Source organism: Numida meleagris, chromosome 3 (assembly GCF_002078875.1).
Source record: "Numida meleagris isolate 19003 breed g44 Domestic line chromosome 3, NumMel1.0, whole genome shotgun sequence".
Classification (NCBI taxonomy): domain Eukaryota; kingdom Metazoa; phylum Chordata; class Aves; order Galliformes; family Numididae; genus Numida; species Numida meleagris.
Genome location: NC_034411.1, coordinates 2,851,273 through 2,868,969, shown reverse-complemented (window position 1 = coordinate 2,868,969; position 17,697 = coordinate 2,851,273). Strand labels below are relative to the sequence as shown.

The window sequence follows — 17,697 nt, the reverse complement described above, 5'->3', positions numbered from 1 at the left end:
TTACTCCCCAGAGCTATCTAAAACCATTAGCAAGCTAATAAGTTATTTCCTGTTTTTTCAGACTAGTAGAAAATAGTCTGTACAAGTCCTATCACAAATCCTTTCTGAATTTCCCAACTTTTAAAACAAGTTTTTCTTGCCTTTATGTTTACTCCTTCAGTTAGTAATCTATCAAAAATCTTTTTTAAACCTTATGAAAACTTGCTTAAGCAAAGGATTTTGTCAGGAGCTTTTTAAAAATCCAGAAACCCTACATCAACCAGATCCACACTTTTCCAAATAATCACTGACTTCTCAGAAGCATTCAAGTAGATTTGAAACAAGAATTCTTGCTAAAAAAAAATACACGTATGAATTCCTCTCAGTATTGGAATATTTCTGAAGTATTCTGAAGCATTTCTGCTAGGTTGGATGGGGAAGACAGCATCTAGACAATGGGAAAATGGATGGAAATCGAGGTCTGGCAACAGTGACCTTTCCAGCAATGCAGCAAAACTGCTTAGTTACGACAAAAGAGGACATAACCCCCCAGATTATGGTGTCTGTTTCGTTACCTTTGGCAAACACTAGGTCTTGCCTGTGGCATCTAGACTGCAGGAGATGTGCTTCTGGAGCTTCAGCACACCTTCTAAAAGCAAAAGAATCTTCCTCCTAACAGATGCAGATTTTTGCTGAATTTACTCCAAGCTGTTTTTGAAACACACTCCCCTCATTTGTTTGGAATTGGCCAGGAGATTAAGTTCTTCAAATCCAAAAAACAAAGTTATCATCAATACAGCAAGAGCTGATTGAAATATCTGATGACAAATGCTTCACTAACGCATTTCAAGATTCTGAAATACTAATTAGGCCTTCTTTTTGCTGCTTTTGAGAAGAAATAGTGGGCTAACGCAGTTAATGAGAATTAATCAAATAGTTTCACCGCGCTGCAAAATGTAATAGCTGTCAACCCACCTCCATTATACACTGTTCCTTTACCAGCCCACACTTTCGTGCTTTCTTTGATCTTTTCTAGAGCCCCAAATCCTCCACAGAGTCTGACATCATTGTTCTAATGCTGTGGGAAGGGTAATGTTTAAGCTTCCCTTTGTTCAATGGGAATAAATAACTAACTGCTTTAAATGACCACATCTCCTCCTCCATGTGTTGCGCAAGAAGAGAAAATGTTATAACCGTTGGCAGCATATCGGTCACTGTTTCACACAAATTTTAACGTGCTTCCTTCTGCGTGGATATTTCTTAAATGGAATGTGAGACAGATCTCCTTCTGCTTTGCTATCAAGCCATGAGACTAAGACTCCTAATGTGCTCTTTTCAAACAATAAGAGGAAAGCCTGGGTTCACCCCCTTCTCCTAGTTCCAGTCAATTCCCTCTACCTTTTTGAGCCCCCTGATGTTCAGTAAAACTTCAAGAAGCATGACATTTTAAATTAAGTAATTCAAGAAGAACAGAGATCACATAGACAATGCCAAAAGAACAGCTTGCAAAGTTGGAGAACTTTAACGTTCTGATAACGCACCGTGTTTTTCCAGAGTAATGTTGCTTTTACGTGTTTGTTAGTTTAGGATCCTGTCTAATTAGCATGAAGCTCCTAGGTCTCAGATTCACAAAATTAAAATATTATGGTTAAGTTGTTCCTTGGTTCATAAATTGCTTCTAAATCATAGAATCATAGAATCATAGCATTGCTCAGGTTGGAAAAGACCTTCAAGATCATCAAGTCCAACCTCAACCTAACTATACTGCCCTAACTCTAACAACCCACTGCTACTTACCTTCCAGAATGAAAAGATATCCAATGACTTTAAATGTTGGCATGCATTACAGTAGGCGAGTTCATGTTTAGTGTTGACCATGTAGCCAAGGATTATTTGATCTACCACTTCAGTGGAGGACCACCAGACTTAACCCCAGATTTCAGCCTCTAACTCTTGCACTTTAGAGTTCAGCAGTATACTTTAGATTTTACTTGCAGTTCAGTTAGAGTCTTTGCTACAGGATTTGCCAGTTTGTACTCTCATGTTTTATTTACTAACAACTTGTTATTTAAGTAGATTGCAGAATGATGATGTATGACTTCACAGCCAGTTTCATCCTATTAAGCATTCATTTTTACTGTGCTTTTCAGCTCTCCATTAGGTTTTCAGATCAAGATTTTTACAGCTGTTAACTACAACCAATTTACCTGAGGATTCTTTTGTTTTCTGTAGCTGTGAAAACACTATCTAAAGCTTAACTGAGACTGAGAAATCTCAACTTTTTGAAGTGATCTTGCTGGTAGAGGCCTAGTAGTTTGTTGTCTTAGTTCTTTATGCAAAGGAGTGTTAAGTAAACCAATGAGTTAGCGAATGACGATGAAAACATACTGAAAGCTGCACCAAAGTTCAGCAACCCGGCTGAGTTAGTTTCACAGAAACGAGGTCAAATATCCCATTACTTTCATGTTTTTGTTGCTCTCTTTTTTTATGATTTAATAAAAGATGTAAAAAATAAAGTAAGCTTTGTTACAGATGCACATTACTTATATTAGGTAATGCCTATAAAGGTAATGCCTCCTATTTAGTTATGTAGGCCCACAATGTCAGAGGTGGAGGTTAGTGTTATGGCAGTAGAGGTTGAAACTTCCCATCAATAACCCGTTACACGTTGTTGCCATGCGACAGAGAGGCAGTCTGACAGAATGGCATCTGATGTGGAAGTGCATAAGAAGCAAGGGTGTATCACTGAATTCCTCCGTACAGAAAAATGAAACCACTGACATTCATCAATGCTTGCTGAACGTTGATAAGGACAAAACAGTGGACATGAGCACAAAGAGGCAGCGGGTGGTGCATTTCAGCAGTGGCAAAAGTGACATGAAAGACAAGCCATGTTCTGGATTGGCCATACACAGCTGTCACATCACAAAATGAAGGAGGTTTCCATCAGCCCATGCACAATTTGGCTAACAGTGGTGACTGTGCTGAAAAATAGTGTTGAGTAGCTGAGAATTTGCTCTATCAATCAGTGTTAGTCTGCTCTTTGTATCTGCTGTAGTATCCATGGAAATAAATAGGAGGCATTGCTTTCAGAGCAAGCTATGTATATTCCTGTCCCTTGTATTTTCAGTAGTTATACAAAAATGATATATCCTCTCTTGCTAAAAACACAAATTCACTGTATTTCTCTATCAGTGACATTCTCTGTCTTCAGGGATACTGACAGACAAACAAAGTAGGTTGTGTGTGGCTTGCAGAGATGCATAGATATCTTCCCATCTAGGAGTGTGATTTTTACATGGACTAGGACTGAAGGATTTTTGAGCAACATGGGATAGAGATGTACCCACACGCATCTCTGGAGGTACCACAGCACACGTTATCCACCTGCTGGAGCAATTCATTTCGGGTATTACAACGAGCTGGCTATGATCTCTCAGGGCTCTGATGTTTTACCAAGGATCAATCCCCATCTCTTCACTTATGGCATCTGCAGAGCTGCCTGGCAGCCGCACCCAGCCCAGCTGGTTGATTGCTGCTCAGCCCTTCACATCGCCCTGCAACTGGTTCTGCCCCAGTGACAGCAGCGGCTCCACGTCCAGGTGGAGCCTTCCTGCTTCCTCCTCCTTCAACACTGGGGCAACTCTCAGGCCGTAGGCACCAACTCCCAACACTGCCATGGTCACCATGGCACGTTGTTAGAATGGCATCACCATGGCCTTCTGATGTCACAAGTTGGCCTTTGGTTCTGAGCCCTACAAACAGGGGGACCCTGCGCCCAGAGCTTCAGTCACTGAGTGAGCGACACCAGCGGCTACATCGAGCTCCAGAGCAGAGCGATTTCTTTGCCCAGGAGGCAGGATGGACAGCTGCCACCTAGGTAAAAAGAAAAGACTGTCACCATGAGGGTGCTCCACCATGGAACCAGTGCCCAGAGAGGCTGGGGAGCTTCGTCCTCCACGGGGTATTCAAAACCTGACTGAGCATGGCTGAACGCAATGCCTCTCCAAGGCGGGAGAAAGGCTGAGGGATTTCTGCCTGGAGAAGGCTGTGAGAGTTCCTCACTGCAGCCTTTGGTACATCAACGGGGTGATGGGAAAAGATGGAGAAAGACTTTTCCTCAGGGCCTGTAGTGACAGGACAAGGGGGAACGATTTAAATTGAAAGAGGATATATTTAGAACAGGTCTAAGGAAGAAATCCTTCGCTATGAGGGTGGTGACGCAGTGGCACAGGCTGCCCAGAGAAGCTGTGGACGCCCCATTTGTGCAAGTGCAAGTTCACGCTGGGTGGGCCTTTGAAGCAACCTCATCTAGTGAAAGGTGCCCTGGCTGATGGTGGGGGGGGAGATTGGATGATTTTAGAACCATACAACACAAACCATTCTGTGAGCAATGGCTTCCATCCAAAGAACTGGCAGGCAGTGCTCTGATGATATGGTCTGGGCAATGACCTTCCCAAAAACAGCAGGAGCCAAAGGGAGAACAGATGCTATGAAGCAGCTGAACGGAGGGCTGCCCCTTTCCTCTTCACTTGATGTTATCTACTGAACACTTTCATGCTGCTTGAGGTACATGGGTCCAGTGACGTGGGACAGCCATATACATGGCTGTGCCTCTTCCCCTTAATGACCACCACCGTTGGGATGTTAGGAGAAGGTTCCTGCCAGAATTCAAGAAGTGTTTAGGCAGCAGTCCCCAGAATGTGGTGTGAATTTTGGCTGGTCCTCTGCGGAGCCAGGTGTAGCACTCAGTGATCCTTAGCTGTCCCTTCCAAGTCAGGCTATTCTGGTCTATGTTGCCTACCTGGATTTCAGTGAAGTGTTTGACACTGTTTCCAACAGCCTTCTGTGGGGGAAACTGGCTGCTCATGGCTTGGACAGGGGTACAGCTTGCTGGCTGAAGAACTGGCTGAGTGGCCGGGGCTGAGAGCGGCGCAGTAAATGGAGTTCAATCCGGTCAGTGGCCTGTCACCTCTGGCACTCCCCAGAGCTCAGTGCTGGGGCCAGCTTTGTTTAACAGTGAATGACTAAGTGCACCCTCAATCAGTTTGCAGAAACCACCACACTGGGCAGGACTGCTGACCTGCCTGAGGGTATGAAGGCTCTGAAGAGGGGTATGAACAGGCTACATCAATGGGCTGAGTCCAGTCAAAATAGTAAGACTAAATTGCACCCCTCGATGCTTGCTGAACATTTTTATGGAGACCCAGTGGAGGATGTGAGCACAGTGAGGTGGTGGGCGGTGCATTTCAGCAGTGGCAACAGTGAGTCACCTTTGCTGGTGCAGACTTTTATGAGCATGGCATGGAGGCTATTATTAATTGGTGACAAAAAATCATAGCTAATGGTGCAGACTATGTTGGAAAATAGTGTTTTGTAGTTGAGAATTTACTCTATCAAATAATGTTATTGTGCTCTTTGTATCGGTTGTAGTTTCCATGGAAATAAATAGGAGGCATTACTTTTGGGACAATGTACATATATGCGGCCCAAGACAATTACTCTTCACTCAGTGTGGCCTAGGCAAGCCAAATGGCTGGACACCCACACTCTAAATAGAATCAACATGTAGTGAGTAAGGGCCTTAATAAAGCAGCAGCCTTCCGTGGTATTTAATTCAGAACATCGTTCTACACATAGAATCTCCCAGTAACTGTTTGGAAAAAGTGGAGTATCACAAAGCTTACACAGTGCAGTCTTGCCATAGTCAGAAAATGGGTTTACAGTTCTGTCACTGTTGAACTTGTATTACTTCATGTAAATAGTCTATGATCTTAGAGCAAAAGGGGGACAAATTTAGGTCCAATAAACACAAAATTTGCCTGCACTCCTATACTTAGATCTGTGCAGACATGATTCTTCCTCTCCATAACACTTTTCTCTCTTAAGTGGGCCACTTCCCAGGGGCGGAGGTCCTCCCACACGGATCAGATTGCTGGGTTTGGGTCTCTCATTACGAATGGATCAAGAAACAGGTGGCTGTAACCAGGCCGCCTGACTGTGCTATGGGTGTATTGCAGATTCGACCTCAAGGACTTTATCTTCCTGAATCTCATGTTTTACAGTTTTAAAGTATACCAAGTAATTTATTTATTTATTTTTACTCATGGTACAGCTAAAGGAAAGTTTTCTTGTTGTATTTCAACATTAGTGTGTTGCCCAGCGCTACTCCGCATTTTTGGCTTGTTAATTTCACACCCAGATGCCATCTCTCAACAGAAGCCCCTTCTGTGGTTTTCTACAGAGTGCTTAAGCTTGGCTAGGAGAAGACAGCAGATGGGGAAGCTGCATCAGGAGTACTTATTTGAATATAGAAATACTTCAGCAAATGTTATTAATTTAGCATCAGAGCTTAAGCTTTGCTCAAGTGTAGTTTTTCTCTCTGGTGACAATGCTACTATCCTAAGAACCACGCTGCAGAAGAAGAAAACAAAAAGGAGTATACAACGCCTAGATCTTTACTTCAGTCGGTACTTCCACATGCATTACAATTCCTTTTTAAGTTTCTTCTAAATGAGCTGACTAGCGGCTAGTAGGAGCTGTATTACTAAAGCCCTCATTGGTTAGGAGCCCTGTCTTGTCTGGAGCTAATGCTTAGAGACTAGAAGATATTCTGTAGTTACTTATGTATGTTTTTAACACTTTTCTTCACTAGTTCTACAACTAGATATTGTCAATACATTTAATACAGAATAATGCAAACAAAGATTTTTTAAGAAACCCCTGTAGGCCTGTCTTGTTGGTCAGGCTTTGAAATCTCACCTGTAGTGTTTAAGTTATCTGTTCTGCTACAAGGAAAGTGCTAATAGCCAGAAGTCTTCAAAAAGAAGAAAGCATGAGAAGCAAGGTTGTCTCTTCCTTTATAAGTGCTCAAGATTAGGCCTTCAAATATTTTGATGTGTTTACATACTGTAAACAAAATAAAGACTCAAAGAAAGAGTCTCACACAACATGGTGTCTGCAAAAGCAAAACTCCTGTTAATTTTATTAAGATATTAAGTTTCAAGAGTGAATATAATTTAGGGGAAAAAAAAGTAAATAAGAGAAAGAAAAAGCTACTGAAAAGGGAAACTAGTTTAGCTTTATACTAAAAAAAAGTGAAGAACAGAATAGTGCTTTAAAAGATAGACTACATATATTTGACATAAATCACACAAAAACTTGAAAATATATACTGAGCTTACACAGGTTGTAGTCTTTTCTCTAAGCACTCGTTATTCTCTAAACATCAACAATCATTAAGGAGTACGAGCTTCTTTTATACAGAGCTTTCAGTATCCTTTGGGAAACCTCTCATCAGAATCAGCTGGGGGCCATTTGTAAGTGAGTCAGGTTTAGACTTTGGCTCAGGTAAACAGTGATGAAATAAAATTGCATAAATGATTAAATAATCTAGAGAAAACAACAGATAAAAACGTCAGGTAGCCAATGGCAGAGAGAGGGATGAACTCTGAAAAAAAGTCAGGACAGTTAATGGTTTGTGCAGAAAGCTCTACAAAATATAGAGTAGAACTTCAATCACAGACAGGTTTGGAAAGGAACCATAATACATAAAAATGATGCAGAAAAATAGGAACATAGCTAGAGGTTGAAGGATTAATTAAGACAGCAACACGAGAGGTTACGTACCCTATATAATATCTACATCAACGACAATAATTTTGGGGGTAGGAACCATCCAATGGATGCGATGATGTCATATCACAGACAGCCACATAGAAAGAAAGCAGGAGAAAATGTTTAAGAAGTTTTTAATGGTTTTCCACTCATTCTGAGCAGAAAATGGACAAAGAACATGGCTGACAAAGCTACAACTTTCAGAGTAACTTCATTAACTGAAATGAAATCTGTCTAAGTGTAAAATCCTTTTATCACAAAGATTGCAACTGATGGTGGTCAGTGTCAGGGCCCAGAGGACAAAACTAGGTCTAACTCCTGACGAGCCTCATCTAGGAGCCAGCCACACCCCTCTGCTCCTCAGTCCTGAAGCTCCAGTTAAGCTCAGAACTGAGCATTTTTACTCACTCTGAATGGCAGGGCTGAGTCTCTAGCCTTGTCTTTGGCCTTGATGTTTATCTGTAAATTGGCTTTGTATTGTAATCTTATTTTCATTGGCTTTTGCTTTTTGGTAGTCCCTTTTTAAGATTTTCCTTTTATAGCGTAGGGGGATGCTGATGGATTTTGGTCTTTCTGCTTGCCCTGCTCAAGTGCTATGGGAGCCTACCTGTAAGTATTGGAATCTGCTTCAGTTGTTTATTCTGCCCTGCTCATACTATTTTTTGATATCTAGTTGCAATAGCACCATTACAAATTCTAGTTTTTCTAACAATAATTCTTTATCGTTTTTTGTATGGTATGACTAAAAACTGGACAGTGGAAGAAGCTTACTATGCTTGAAGCAAGCACTAGGTGGAATTTCTAAAGGCTTAATGCTCAGAGTAGAGAAAAATGACTTCATCATTAAGTTAGCCTTTTCTAGAATTTTTATTTATTTATTTATTTTTACCCAATGCAACAAGTTTGCTGAGTAAAGGAACTTCCTAGGCTTTCAGAATAAGGAATCCTTTATAACCAAACTTAAATTGTAGTAATAATTGTTCTTAGGTGATACTGTGCTGGGAGTGAAATTCAACCTGTATATCAGAAGTGAGAATACAGATGAAAACAATGTATCCTGAAAGAGATAGGGAACGCTAGCTAACATGAATTTGAATTAATAAGAATATGTAATGATCAAAAAAGAAAACTTACAGTGAAAATAGTATGGACAAATAAAAGATGAATATTATAAAAGCAACTGCTGTGCGCTTAACAGAGTCCTGTGTACACTGGTGGCATAGCGATCATGATAAGAATTTGATTTCTATGTATTAATTATGATTGTTGCTGCTTTGATTTAGTAATAAAAATGTCACCTTTGTTTACTGAGTAGCAAACTAAATGCAGCATTTTTAGCTGGCAGCGTTGTGACAGATTCTGTATTTCATTTCCAGACTGATCTGTAGATGTTGTGGCACTGCATTTTCTGTTCCTCCTCAAGCTCACCCAAATGGTACAACAGTTTGGTTGCATTCGGATTGATTTGCATTCTTCTGCAGTATAGCCAAAGATATATCTCATGCTGTACTATTTGAAGATTAAATCGGAGAAAAAAATATTGAACTGGCTTCTTGTGGCAAAGAAAATAGGAGGAAGAGGACAGCAGATATGAGCATCTCTGAACCAGGAAGTTCTAAAGGTGTATTCCCATCTTGAAGATGTGCCAATACAGATAAGAGCAAACAACACAATGAGAAAAACTACTTGAAAGGCAAGATTATTTTTTCAATCCTGTGATAACGCAAAGGTTGCCACTGCATTTTGCATCTGCAGATGTAGTCCTCAGTACCATCATTAACTCTAGTTTCAAGGTCTGAGTTGCTTTGTATTTTAGATAGGATGCCATTTTATTTTTGACCTGTTCTTGCTCGTCAATGCTGATAGATGGCAGCAAATGACTACAGATTTCCTGTCTCTACTGCAGTCTCATCCTCCTTGATGGCTTTCTGTAGAATTATCCTATTTAAAACCAAAATGGTGCTGATTCCACAGTAGCAAAATGTACGACTCCAGTAAAAGACAAAAGACCTGATTTAACGCGTTAGAGAGTTTAAGCAAATGATGAAGCTGTTGTTCCTGTTTCCAGCAGTGCTGATGTGACTAGTTGTTCTGTGCTGAGTTGAATGCTTGCTTCTGCAGCCACCTCAAACATCTTGGAAATGCACTTTTTTTGAGCGTTGATCTACTTTTAACTTCCCTGTAGCCTTTACATCAAAACATGTAAACAACTCAGGCTGTGATGCGTTACTCTGGGGGGCTGCCTAAAGGGGGAGAGCCAATAGAACAACGATTTGATTTCTGTCGCAGTCAGTCACCCGTCTCTTGGCAAGAGGTCGCTGAGTTCGCACGTGTTTGCCTCAGCTGGCACTCGGCAGACACGCTGTCTTTCAGCGGTCGGTGCAAACCCCCGTGGAAGCCACACAGGGGGCACTGTGGGTACCGCCCGCGCAGCGTGAGGCGGGCGCGCTCCGGAAGCTTGAGCCTCGCGCGCTGCCGTCTGCGCACCGCTCGCTGAAGGGACGCGGCGGCCCGGCTCGGCCTCGGTCCGCAGAGCACTCGCTGCACGGCAGCGGCGCTGCGCCGGCACGGCCGCCATGACTGCGGTGACGAAGGCTTCCGGCGCGCTCAAGTCGGTGGATTACGAAGTGTTCGGACGAGTGCAAGGTAAAGGCGGGCTGCGGGGGTGCTGAGGCGGTGCCAAGGGCGCGCGGCTCAGGCGGCTCTTGTCTGAGTTTGCGCATGCGCGCAGGGCGGGCGGGAGCTGAGGCGTTGGCGCGGGGCCGGGTGGGCTCGTCGGCCCCGTGAGGGGAAGAGGGCAGTGAGTGCGCCCCGCTGGAAGGCGGGCCCGGCTCCGCAGCGCGTTGTGCCAGAAGCTCTTCCCGTTAGCCGCGCTCCGGCCCGCGTTTTCTGTCAGCGTGTTGGCAGCAGAACGCCGAGGTGAATGTGAAGTCAAAGGCAATTCCCATACTCGTGCGTTTTTATTAGAGAAACAGCTGCAAGCTCTAGCTCCCTTATGGAAAATAATCGCTTGTCAGCCTTTGCTCGAGGTCAGCAAACACTTGATTTTCCTAAGGAAAGACCCCTGTCAGATGGCTGGTGTGCAGTTCGTAGTAAACTTATGTGGCTGGATTTTTTTGTTTAGAAATGGTATTGTTTCACTTAATTTCATTCTGTTTTTCTTTCTTTTCTAGGTGTTTGTTTCAGGATGGTAAGGCAGTGTCTGATTTACCAGTTCTACCTTACAGTATAGCATTTCCAGTGCTAAAAATAGGGCAGCAGGTCTCTGGGCTGTAAACATATCCACTTGGTGGCTTGAGTTCTAAGTTAAGTACTGTGTTTAAAAGAGGACTTTTTAAATAAATGTATTATATATTAAAATATTTTTAGAAGTTTATTAATGTGTTGTGTGATTTCTACAGACTACCTAGTTTGTGTTGTAACAGCCATAAGGTAGGCATACAGGCAGATGTACAGATCTTTAGAAAGGTTAATGCTGAAGTGCTGAGTGCTGCCTTCTGAAGCCATGTGTTCTAGTTGAAATTATTAATTGCAATTACAGTGCCACTATTTAAGGAAGCTTGCATTCCCCTATTGCAGAGAGGTACAGTCTTTGTGGCTGGTGTCCCAGAGTAAGTTCACCAGATCTGAAGTGCATGTTTGAGTAGTAACCCAAGAAACAGAAGATGTCTTTTTCAAAAATTTTGTTGGAGCACTGTGGGCTGTCTTTAATATTAGACCTAAAAGCTCTTTCAGCAAAGTTTACATATTGTGGAATAGCGCAGAATTGCAAATAATAAAGGATTACAGCACAATATTATCTTTAATTATGCTCTACAAAGTGGAGAGTGTCCCCATACATCATGTGGTAGGCAGGTGCGAGCTTGCTCTGACTTGTTTTGAGCTGACCTGGAGTCATGTGAACGCACAGCAGAGTGCCAGTCCTGAGCTAGTAATCGGCGTTGAGAAACGCCTTGTCAGCTGCATTCCCATGCTTTTGGACAACTTGGTAGGGAGAATTTGCTCATAATCAACTTTAAAAATACTTTTCATAAGTATCAGCACCATTCTGTTGCCTAGATTACCTCCAGATTTTTCTGTTTTGTCATGTAGTCATATGACGTTACGTTTGGCTGTTGGCATTTAGAATAAATGTCTCAGGAGTACATGTGCTGCCTATCTTGTCACTGAACTTTTAAAGCAAAATGGAGGAAGCATCTTAAAGTAAACTGGATGTTAATGAAACAATACTAGGTATTAGCTGCTTTTTTTTTATAGCCCCGCGGAGAATGAAACTAATGGATTTCTGTAAAAGTCATTCTGCTCCCTGCCATTTCAAGGTTCAAGCACAAGTTATGAAGACCATGCAGATGTATTTCATATGTACATAAAAGAATAAGAAAAAGCTTAAAAAAAAAAAGGGGGGGGGGGGTACTTAGAAGTTCCTGAATTTTGTTGCTGTTTTTAGGTAGGCAGCAGATAAGGGTAGAACTTCAAAGGGTGAAAGATGGAAAGGATTTAGACTGAAACTAGAGAGAAAGACCTCTAAGTTTGTGTATGCACTGCATTTATAGAACTTAGAGACCGATTGTTGAAGAGACAAACGAGCAGTGATAGGAACTATAGAAAGGAGTAGGTAACTTAGAGTAGGTGGAAGGGGTGGTCTGGGATTAGTGGAGTCCTGTGTTTAAAACTTGGAAAAAAAAAAATCTTTAAACGAAGAGAACAAGTCTTTGACTGTTCTGTGAATGAAAAAGCTTGCACTATCAGAAGATTTCTATGCATGTGCAAATAATAAAGCAAGCAACAGGATGGCTTCATTATGAGCAGGGTAAAGAACCATGATATGATACGTAACTTTTTTTTTTTTTTTAAGTATTAGAAAGTGTGTAAATGAATGTGGGAATTCAGTTGTGCATTTTTTATGTATATGTGAAATGTCATTCTTGCTCAAAAATATGCTGCTTGTGCTGCAATTTTAGGGCTGTCAGAACTGTCTTAATGTCTGAGTATGAGTGTTATCAGGGGTGCTTTGTTCTTAATGACGGTCTTACGTGGAGTTTTAAGTGGTATGCCTGTGGTGTACATGCTGACACTGACTGTCCTTTTTCATTACTTTTCATATCAGTACACAGAAGAGGAAGCTAGGAAATTAGGAGTGGTTGGCTGGGTTAAAAATACCAGGCAAGGAACAGTGACAGGCCAAGTTCAGGGCCCAGAAGATAAAGTAAATGCAATGTAAGTATCTTTGTTTCTTTTGGTCCTACTACTGTAATTAACAGAAGTATTCTTAATCCAAAGTAACAAGTGAATTCTTATATCAGTAACTTAACAGTGCTTTCCAATAGTTAGTGTTGGTTTTATTTGAGGAGTTCAGGAGGCGCATTCTTCAAGCTGCAGCAAGTCTTTTTGCTTTAACAGTGGTTTGTGGCATCAGTTTTGATTTCTAGTGTCGTCCAGTTCGTCGCTGCATTTCCCCAAAACCGCTCTTTTGAAACACAGGGAAAATCCTATGTTCATAAACAAGAACAGATCTGTTTTAACTTTGAAGTTTCTCTTCAAAGAAACACTGAAGATCTTCTTGAAATGCTTGTTCAGTTTTTACTTAAATGAATGTGAAGAAAACTGATTTTTAAGTATGGGTTTTTTCTCTAAAAACAAACAAAGCCAGCATAAATACACGTTGGAGCAAAACTTTGCGGTCTCTACTCCCTGGAAGTATGTTTTGAAATATGTTGGTGCCTTCAAAATAAGAGAGAATGGTTTTTGTTTTTTTTTTTAAACTGCCCATTTCCAAAAGCTTAAAGGTATCCCTTTCAAGTGCTACCTGGAAAACTAGAACCAATTCCATTACTTCCAACTACCTTTTTCTTCGCACGTGTACGGAGATTGTTTGGGTTCTTTTGAAATAAATCTCCATGGTTTGTTCTGTTGACGAAAGGATGAGTGATGGTGAGTAAAACTTGACTTTGCGGGCTTCATTATGGATAGGTAAATATTTGTGCAAAATCTACCAGCGCTTTCCAGTACACGACTTGCTTCAAAACTCAAAATAAAATGAAGCAGTTGGCTTAGTGAAAGGAAGATGGTGTTGCTCCTTGCGGTAAAGGAATTCATGTATAATTATCCAATGGAACAGAAATAGTTGTAACTATTTTCTTGGGTCTCTAGCTGAATATCAGATTGCTTATGTTGGACAGCGGAACAAAGCCAGACGAACATCAGTTGTTTGTGAAGTTAATACTTATTTTCTGGGGTATGGTAGTTAGTACATTGCATTTAATTTTTAGGTATTTGAAAATTTAGTATATGGTGCTGTTTGTAAGTAAATTTGTAACACTGAAGAGGGAAGTGAACAACCATGATTTGACTTCTGTGTTAAGAGTACATTTTGTTTAAGAATATTTCTGAAGTTGATTGACTTACTCTAATGAAGCAATTTCATGTGAGAGCACAGCATAACTGCTGATACGTGGCTTTATTTGCATGAAACTAGGATTGCTGCAGTGTTCTTCCGTTGTTGTTTGTGTTGATGGCATTTAAAGGAAACCTTGCTTACTCCTACACCAGAAAGTTTGTATATGTAACATGAGGTCTTATTGCAGAGCTGCAAAATTAGACTAACGAGGCTAGGCTTGTTCTCAAAGATGAGACAACATAAAGGCTATTCTGAAGGGAAGGGAAGCTTTCATTTGTCTTTGTTAAACAACTTCAAATAGGGTCAGCAAGCTTGACTGGGACAGTAAACTGTGACAGTGATGTTGAAGCATTTGATGTACATTGTTTATGATATTCAGAGCAAATAAAAAGTTACTTTCAAACATTGTGTCTTCATTTTAAGGTGGAAATCTGTATTTTGCTTCGACGTGGGAATAAATGTTGCAATACCAAAATTGAAGTGCAATTTTAAGAGAGAGAGGCTACTAAATTTCCTAGAGTAAAATGCTGAAGGAGAAATGTTGCTTGCTCCCTGTATGGGCTCTGATATGTGGAAAAGGAAAGATGGTGAATTATTTTCAGTAATAAATCAGTTTATTTGCACATGCTTAGGAAGGAGTTGTATCCGAACGGCTGTTTTGTAAGGCTTTTATTTCTCTTGTAGTACATGTTAATAGAAAAACAAAATAGGAATGATGCTTTCTTGAAAAACATTCTTCAAGAACTTAACACATCAGAGTTTATAGCATGCTCTCCAATACTTACTTCTCTGGATACAAGGGTTATTTAAAATGGTATATTAAATGAAAACAAGATGAAGCGAGCTATTGCTCTGGATAATTGATAGAAACCGTTAATCCTAAAAATGCGTTCCTGTTAGCACTGAGATGGGTAACCGGGAGGAAATTCTGACACCAGCTTCCTGGCTGTTCAGAACTTAAGAGACTGTGTGTGTGTGTCTGTGTATAGATGGTCATTCTCAGAAACTGGGAGACCTTAGCGTTAAAAGAACATTTTTAAAAGGGAATGCAGTACCTGCATCAGCATTGTAAGATAGTTCAGGACAATTTCTTAATTTAAATATTGGAACAATGTCTTATCAATATCTTGGTAGGCTGGTTTGTTCAGGGTGTCTTTTGGACAGGTGTTTTCACACTTATACAAGCTTCCACATTAAAACTTCTATGCACAAAATTGCCTGATTTTCAGAGGTGCGGTGCTCTTACAAATCACATGTTAATAGTAGTAAGATGATTTGACTGTTGTTCCACTGGTGCTTACATGTTAGTGTTGCTTTTAGGGGGAGGGAAGAGGAACAGTTTGTCTGTCATAATCTGTTTATTTTTTCATGATACTATAAAAAGAAACAAGGGCATAGATTATAAAGAGATTAGGGATGATCTTAAAAAGTGCGAGGAGGGAGAGAGCGAAGAAGGCTAAGAGCTTGAGAGGAAGATAAAGGGAAAGCATAAATATATGGGGAAAAACACAATGAGGCTCTTGGTTACCAGAGCATGCCTTTGTTCTGGAGCAAAAATGCAGCAGACCTCAAGCCCAACGGTTTTCCAGCAGCTGTCCTTTGTTCCTGATTTTCTGACCCTTCTTATTCTGTTTGTACTGCTACTTGAATTCTGAGGCGCAGCTGGGAAAAGTCCAGTACAGGCTCAAACCAATGCCTCTGCGTGAATTTATGCAGGCTGTAAAGTAAAACATGGTCTGGGAGGAATTGAGGACAGTCCTTTTAAGCCTCAGTGCAATGCATGTGTAGGGCTTGGGAGGAGGGTGTGAAGTAAAACAAGTATGAAGTAGATAGGAAAAAGAGCACGTCAGGGAAGATGTGTTTTGAAGATCATCTGGACAGGTAAGTGGTAGGAAGTGCACGACGCCTGCAGGCATTGGGAGCCTGCTGCTGAAGGTTCAAAGTTCAACTTTGCTGTTTTAATACTGCTTTATACGTGGACAGTTTTCTCTATAAAAATGAGTGTCCAGTGTTTTTTGTAAAATGTAAAAAGAGGTTACACATGTGGTTTCATAGACCATATAGCATTTAAGATACTAGGTTAAAGGAAGGGGCTTACGGAGAGCGCAGGGAAGGCAGGAATCCCCCAGAAGCCACGACGCCAGTACGCTGATTCTGTGCTGGGCAAGCCTGCCTAGAGCACTTTGTTCAAGTGGTTACCCTGACTGCAAGGGCTAACTTGGTCCTCTGGTTAGGTGGGAAAGACAGGGTTCTCAATTTATTGTCAGTTGAGTAGAAATGTGGCAGATCTTTATTAAGCGTTAAGGAAAAAAAAAATCCTGCCTTCTTTAAAGGTAAGGAGCCAAATACAACCTTGTGCATTAGCATTGAGGAAGTAGGTGTGGGAAGGCAGCCAGAAATTGTGTCTGCTGCTGCAGGTGCCTGGTGATGGCAGTGTTCTTTCTACACACACAGTAGGGTTTTTTAATGCAAGGTTTGGTTTCTTTTCATCCTGCCGGGGAAGCAAACTGACGTTAGTCTGAGCCTGCTGTTGTTTCTTAGGCAGTGTGCTGCAGCCTGGATTTTGTCCTGAATCATAAAAGTAATTGTTTCGCTGCAGGAGGAAGATATGATTACGATAAATTACTTGTAAAAATGATATGCAAACCAGAGTTTGCCCTGGAACATGTAACAGCTTAGCAGGGATGTTCTGACTTTGCAAAAATAAGTGGAAAATGGCATAAATAAGGAAGGTTGGGGCATGAAAGTGTTACACGTGCAAGAAGTTTCATTCCTTATTGGACTGTTCGCTTAGTGTTGTGTGGATATAAGTATTGCTGTTGAATTCAGTGCGGGCAGACTAGTTTCTTTGACGTGTTCCATGGTGAGATCACAGTGGGAACTGGCAAAATGTACTCTGAATTGCCTGAGGCTAGGATGTCATGTTTTAATTTAATTGAAATAAAGTATAAGGTATGAGTGTGCAGTTCTTGATTTCTTTGGTATTTTTCTATCACAATCTGTTTTCAGTTTGTTTTCCATGAAAGTATCTTTTAGGTTCTTAAGGATAGGTGACTAATAAATTCAGAAATATTTAACAGCTGTTTTCCCGTGTTACTTAGGGTATCGTGCTGATCATTTTAAAGGGTATTTTTAATCAGTCTTGAACTTCCTGTGGGTAAAATTTCATATCCCTTTCTTTTAAAACTCTAGATGGAGCTGTTTGTTCTCTAGATACTTTCAACCACTTGTGCTTCATTTGCAGTGGATCTATTTTTACTCTTAATGGTAGAATCCATCTTTTCTTCACGGTGACCTTTCTCTCTTTTAGTCTTGTTTTTAGCTATAGCTCCACGTAAGTAACACCCATTGTCCTTGGGTACTGAAAGCCCAGTTTCAGTCTCTTACCTGTCTATAACACCGAGAATATTAAAGTTGCAAAGCTGAGTCAATGCGTTTCTAAAACATCATGACGTAAGGTTTTAGCTTAAGGTCTTATGTCCAAATATCATTTAATGTGGCGGGCGATCCTTTGGTTTCCTTTCACAGGCAGACTCAAAGTACAAGGGTTTTCATTGTCATAGCTTCTGATTTTTTTCCATTTTATTCATCATGAAGGTTAGAGCACTGGCAGTCACTGTGTTGTTGCCATAGCAACTTGCATTGACGGACTAGAAATCATTTTCCTCTGAGAATTTTTTGAACTCTGACATATTAGTTATCCA

At 41.0% G+C, this 17,697-nt stretch overlaps 1 protein-coding gene across 2 annotated transcripts in view; it reads left to right on the top strand.

Annotated features, from left to right (window-relative positions):
- ACYP2 (acylphosphatase 2) overlaps nucleotides 3,748-17,697 on the top strand; it is a 53,086-nt gene continuing 39,136 nt past the window's right edge. The window contains exons 1-5 of one of the 2 annotated variants that reach the window (XM_021391240.1): nucleotides 3,748-3,859; nucleotides 8,139-8,205; nucleotides 8,973-10,242; nucleotides 10,770-10,786; nucleotides 12,704-12,813. In XM_021391240.1, coding sequence (XP_021246915.1) covers nucleotides 10,173-10,242; nucleotides 10,770-10,786; nucleotides 12,704-12,813 — 197 coding nt within the window. In that variant the 5' untranslated portion in view covers nucleotides 3,748-3,859; nucleotides 8,139-8,205; nucleotides 8,973-10,172. Of the gene's footprint in view, nucleotides 3,860-8,138; nucleotides 8,206-8,972; nucleotides 10,243-10,266; nucleotides 10,516-10,769; nucleotides 10,787-12,703; nucleotides 12,814-17,697 lie in introns of those variants that run through there. The other variant, XM_021391241.1, reaches the window with a different exon arrangement.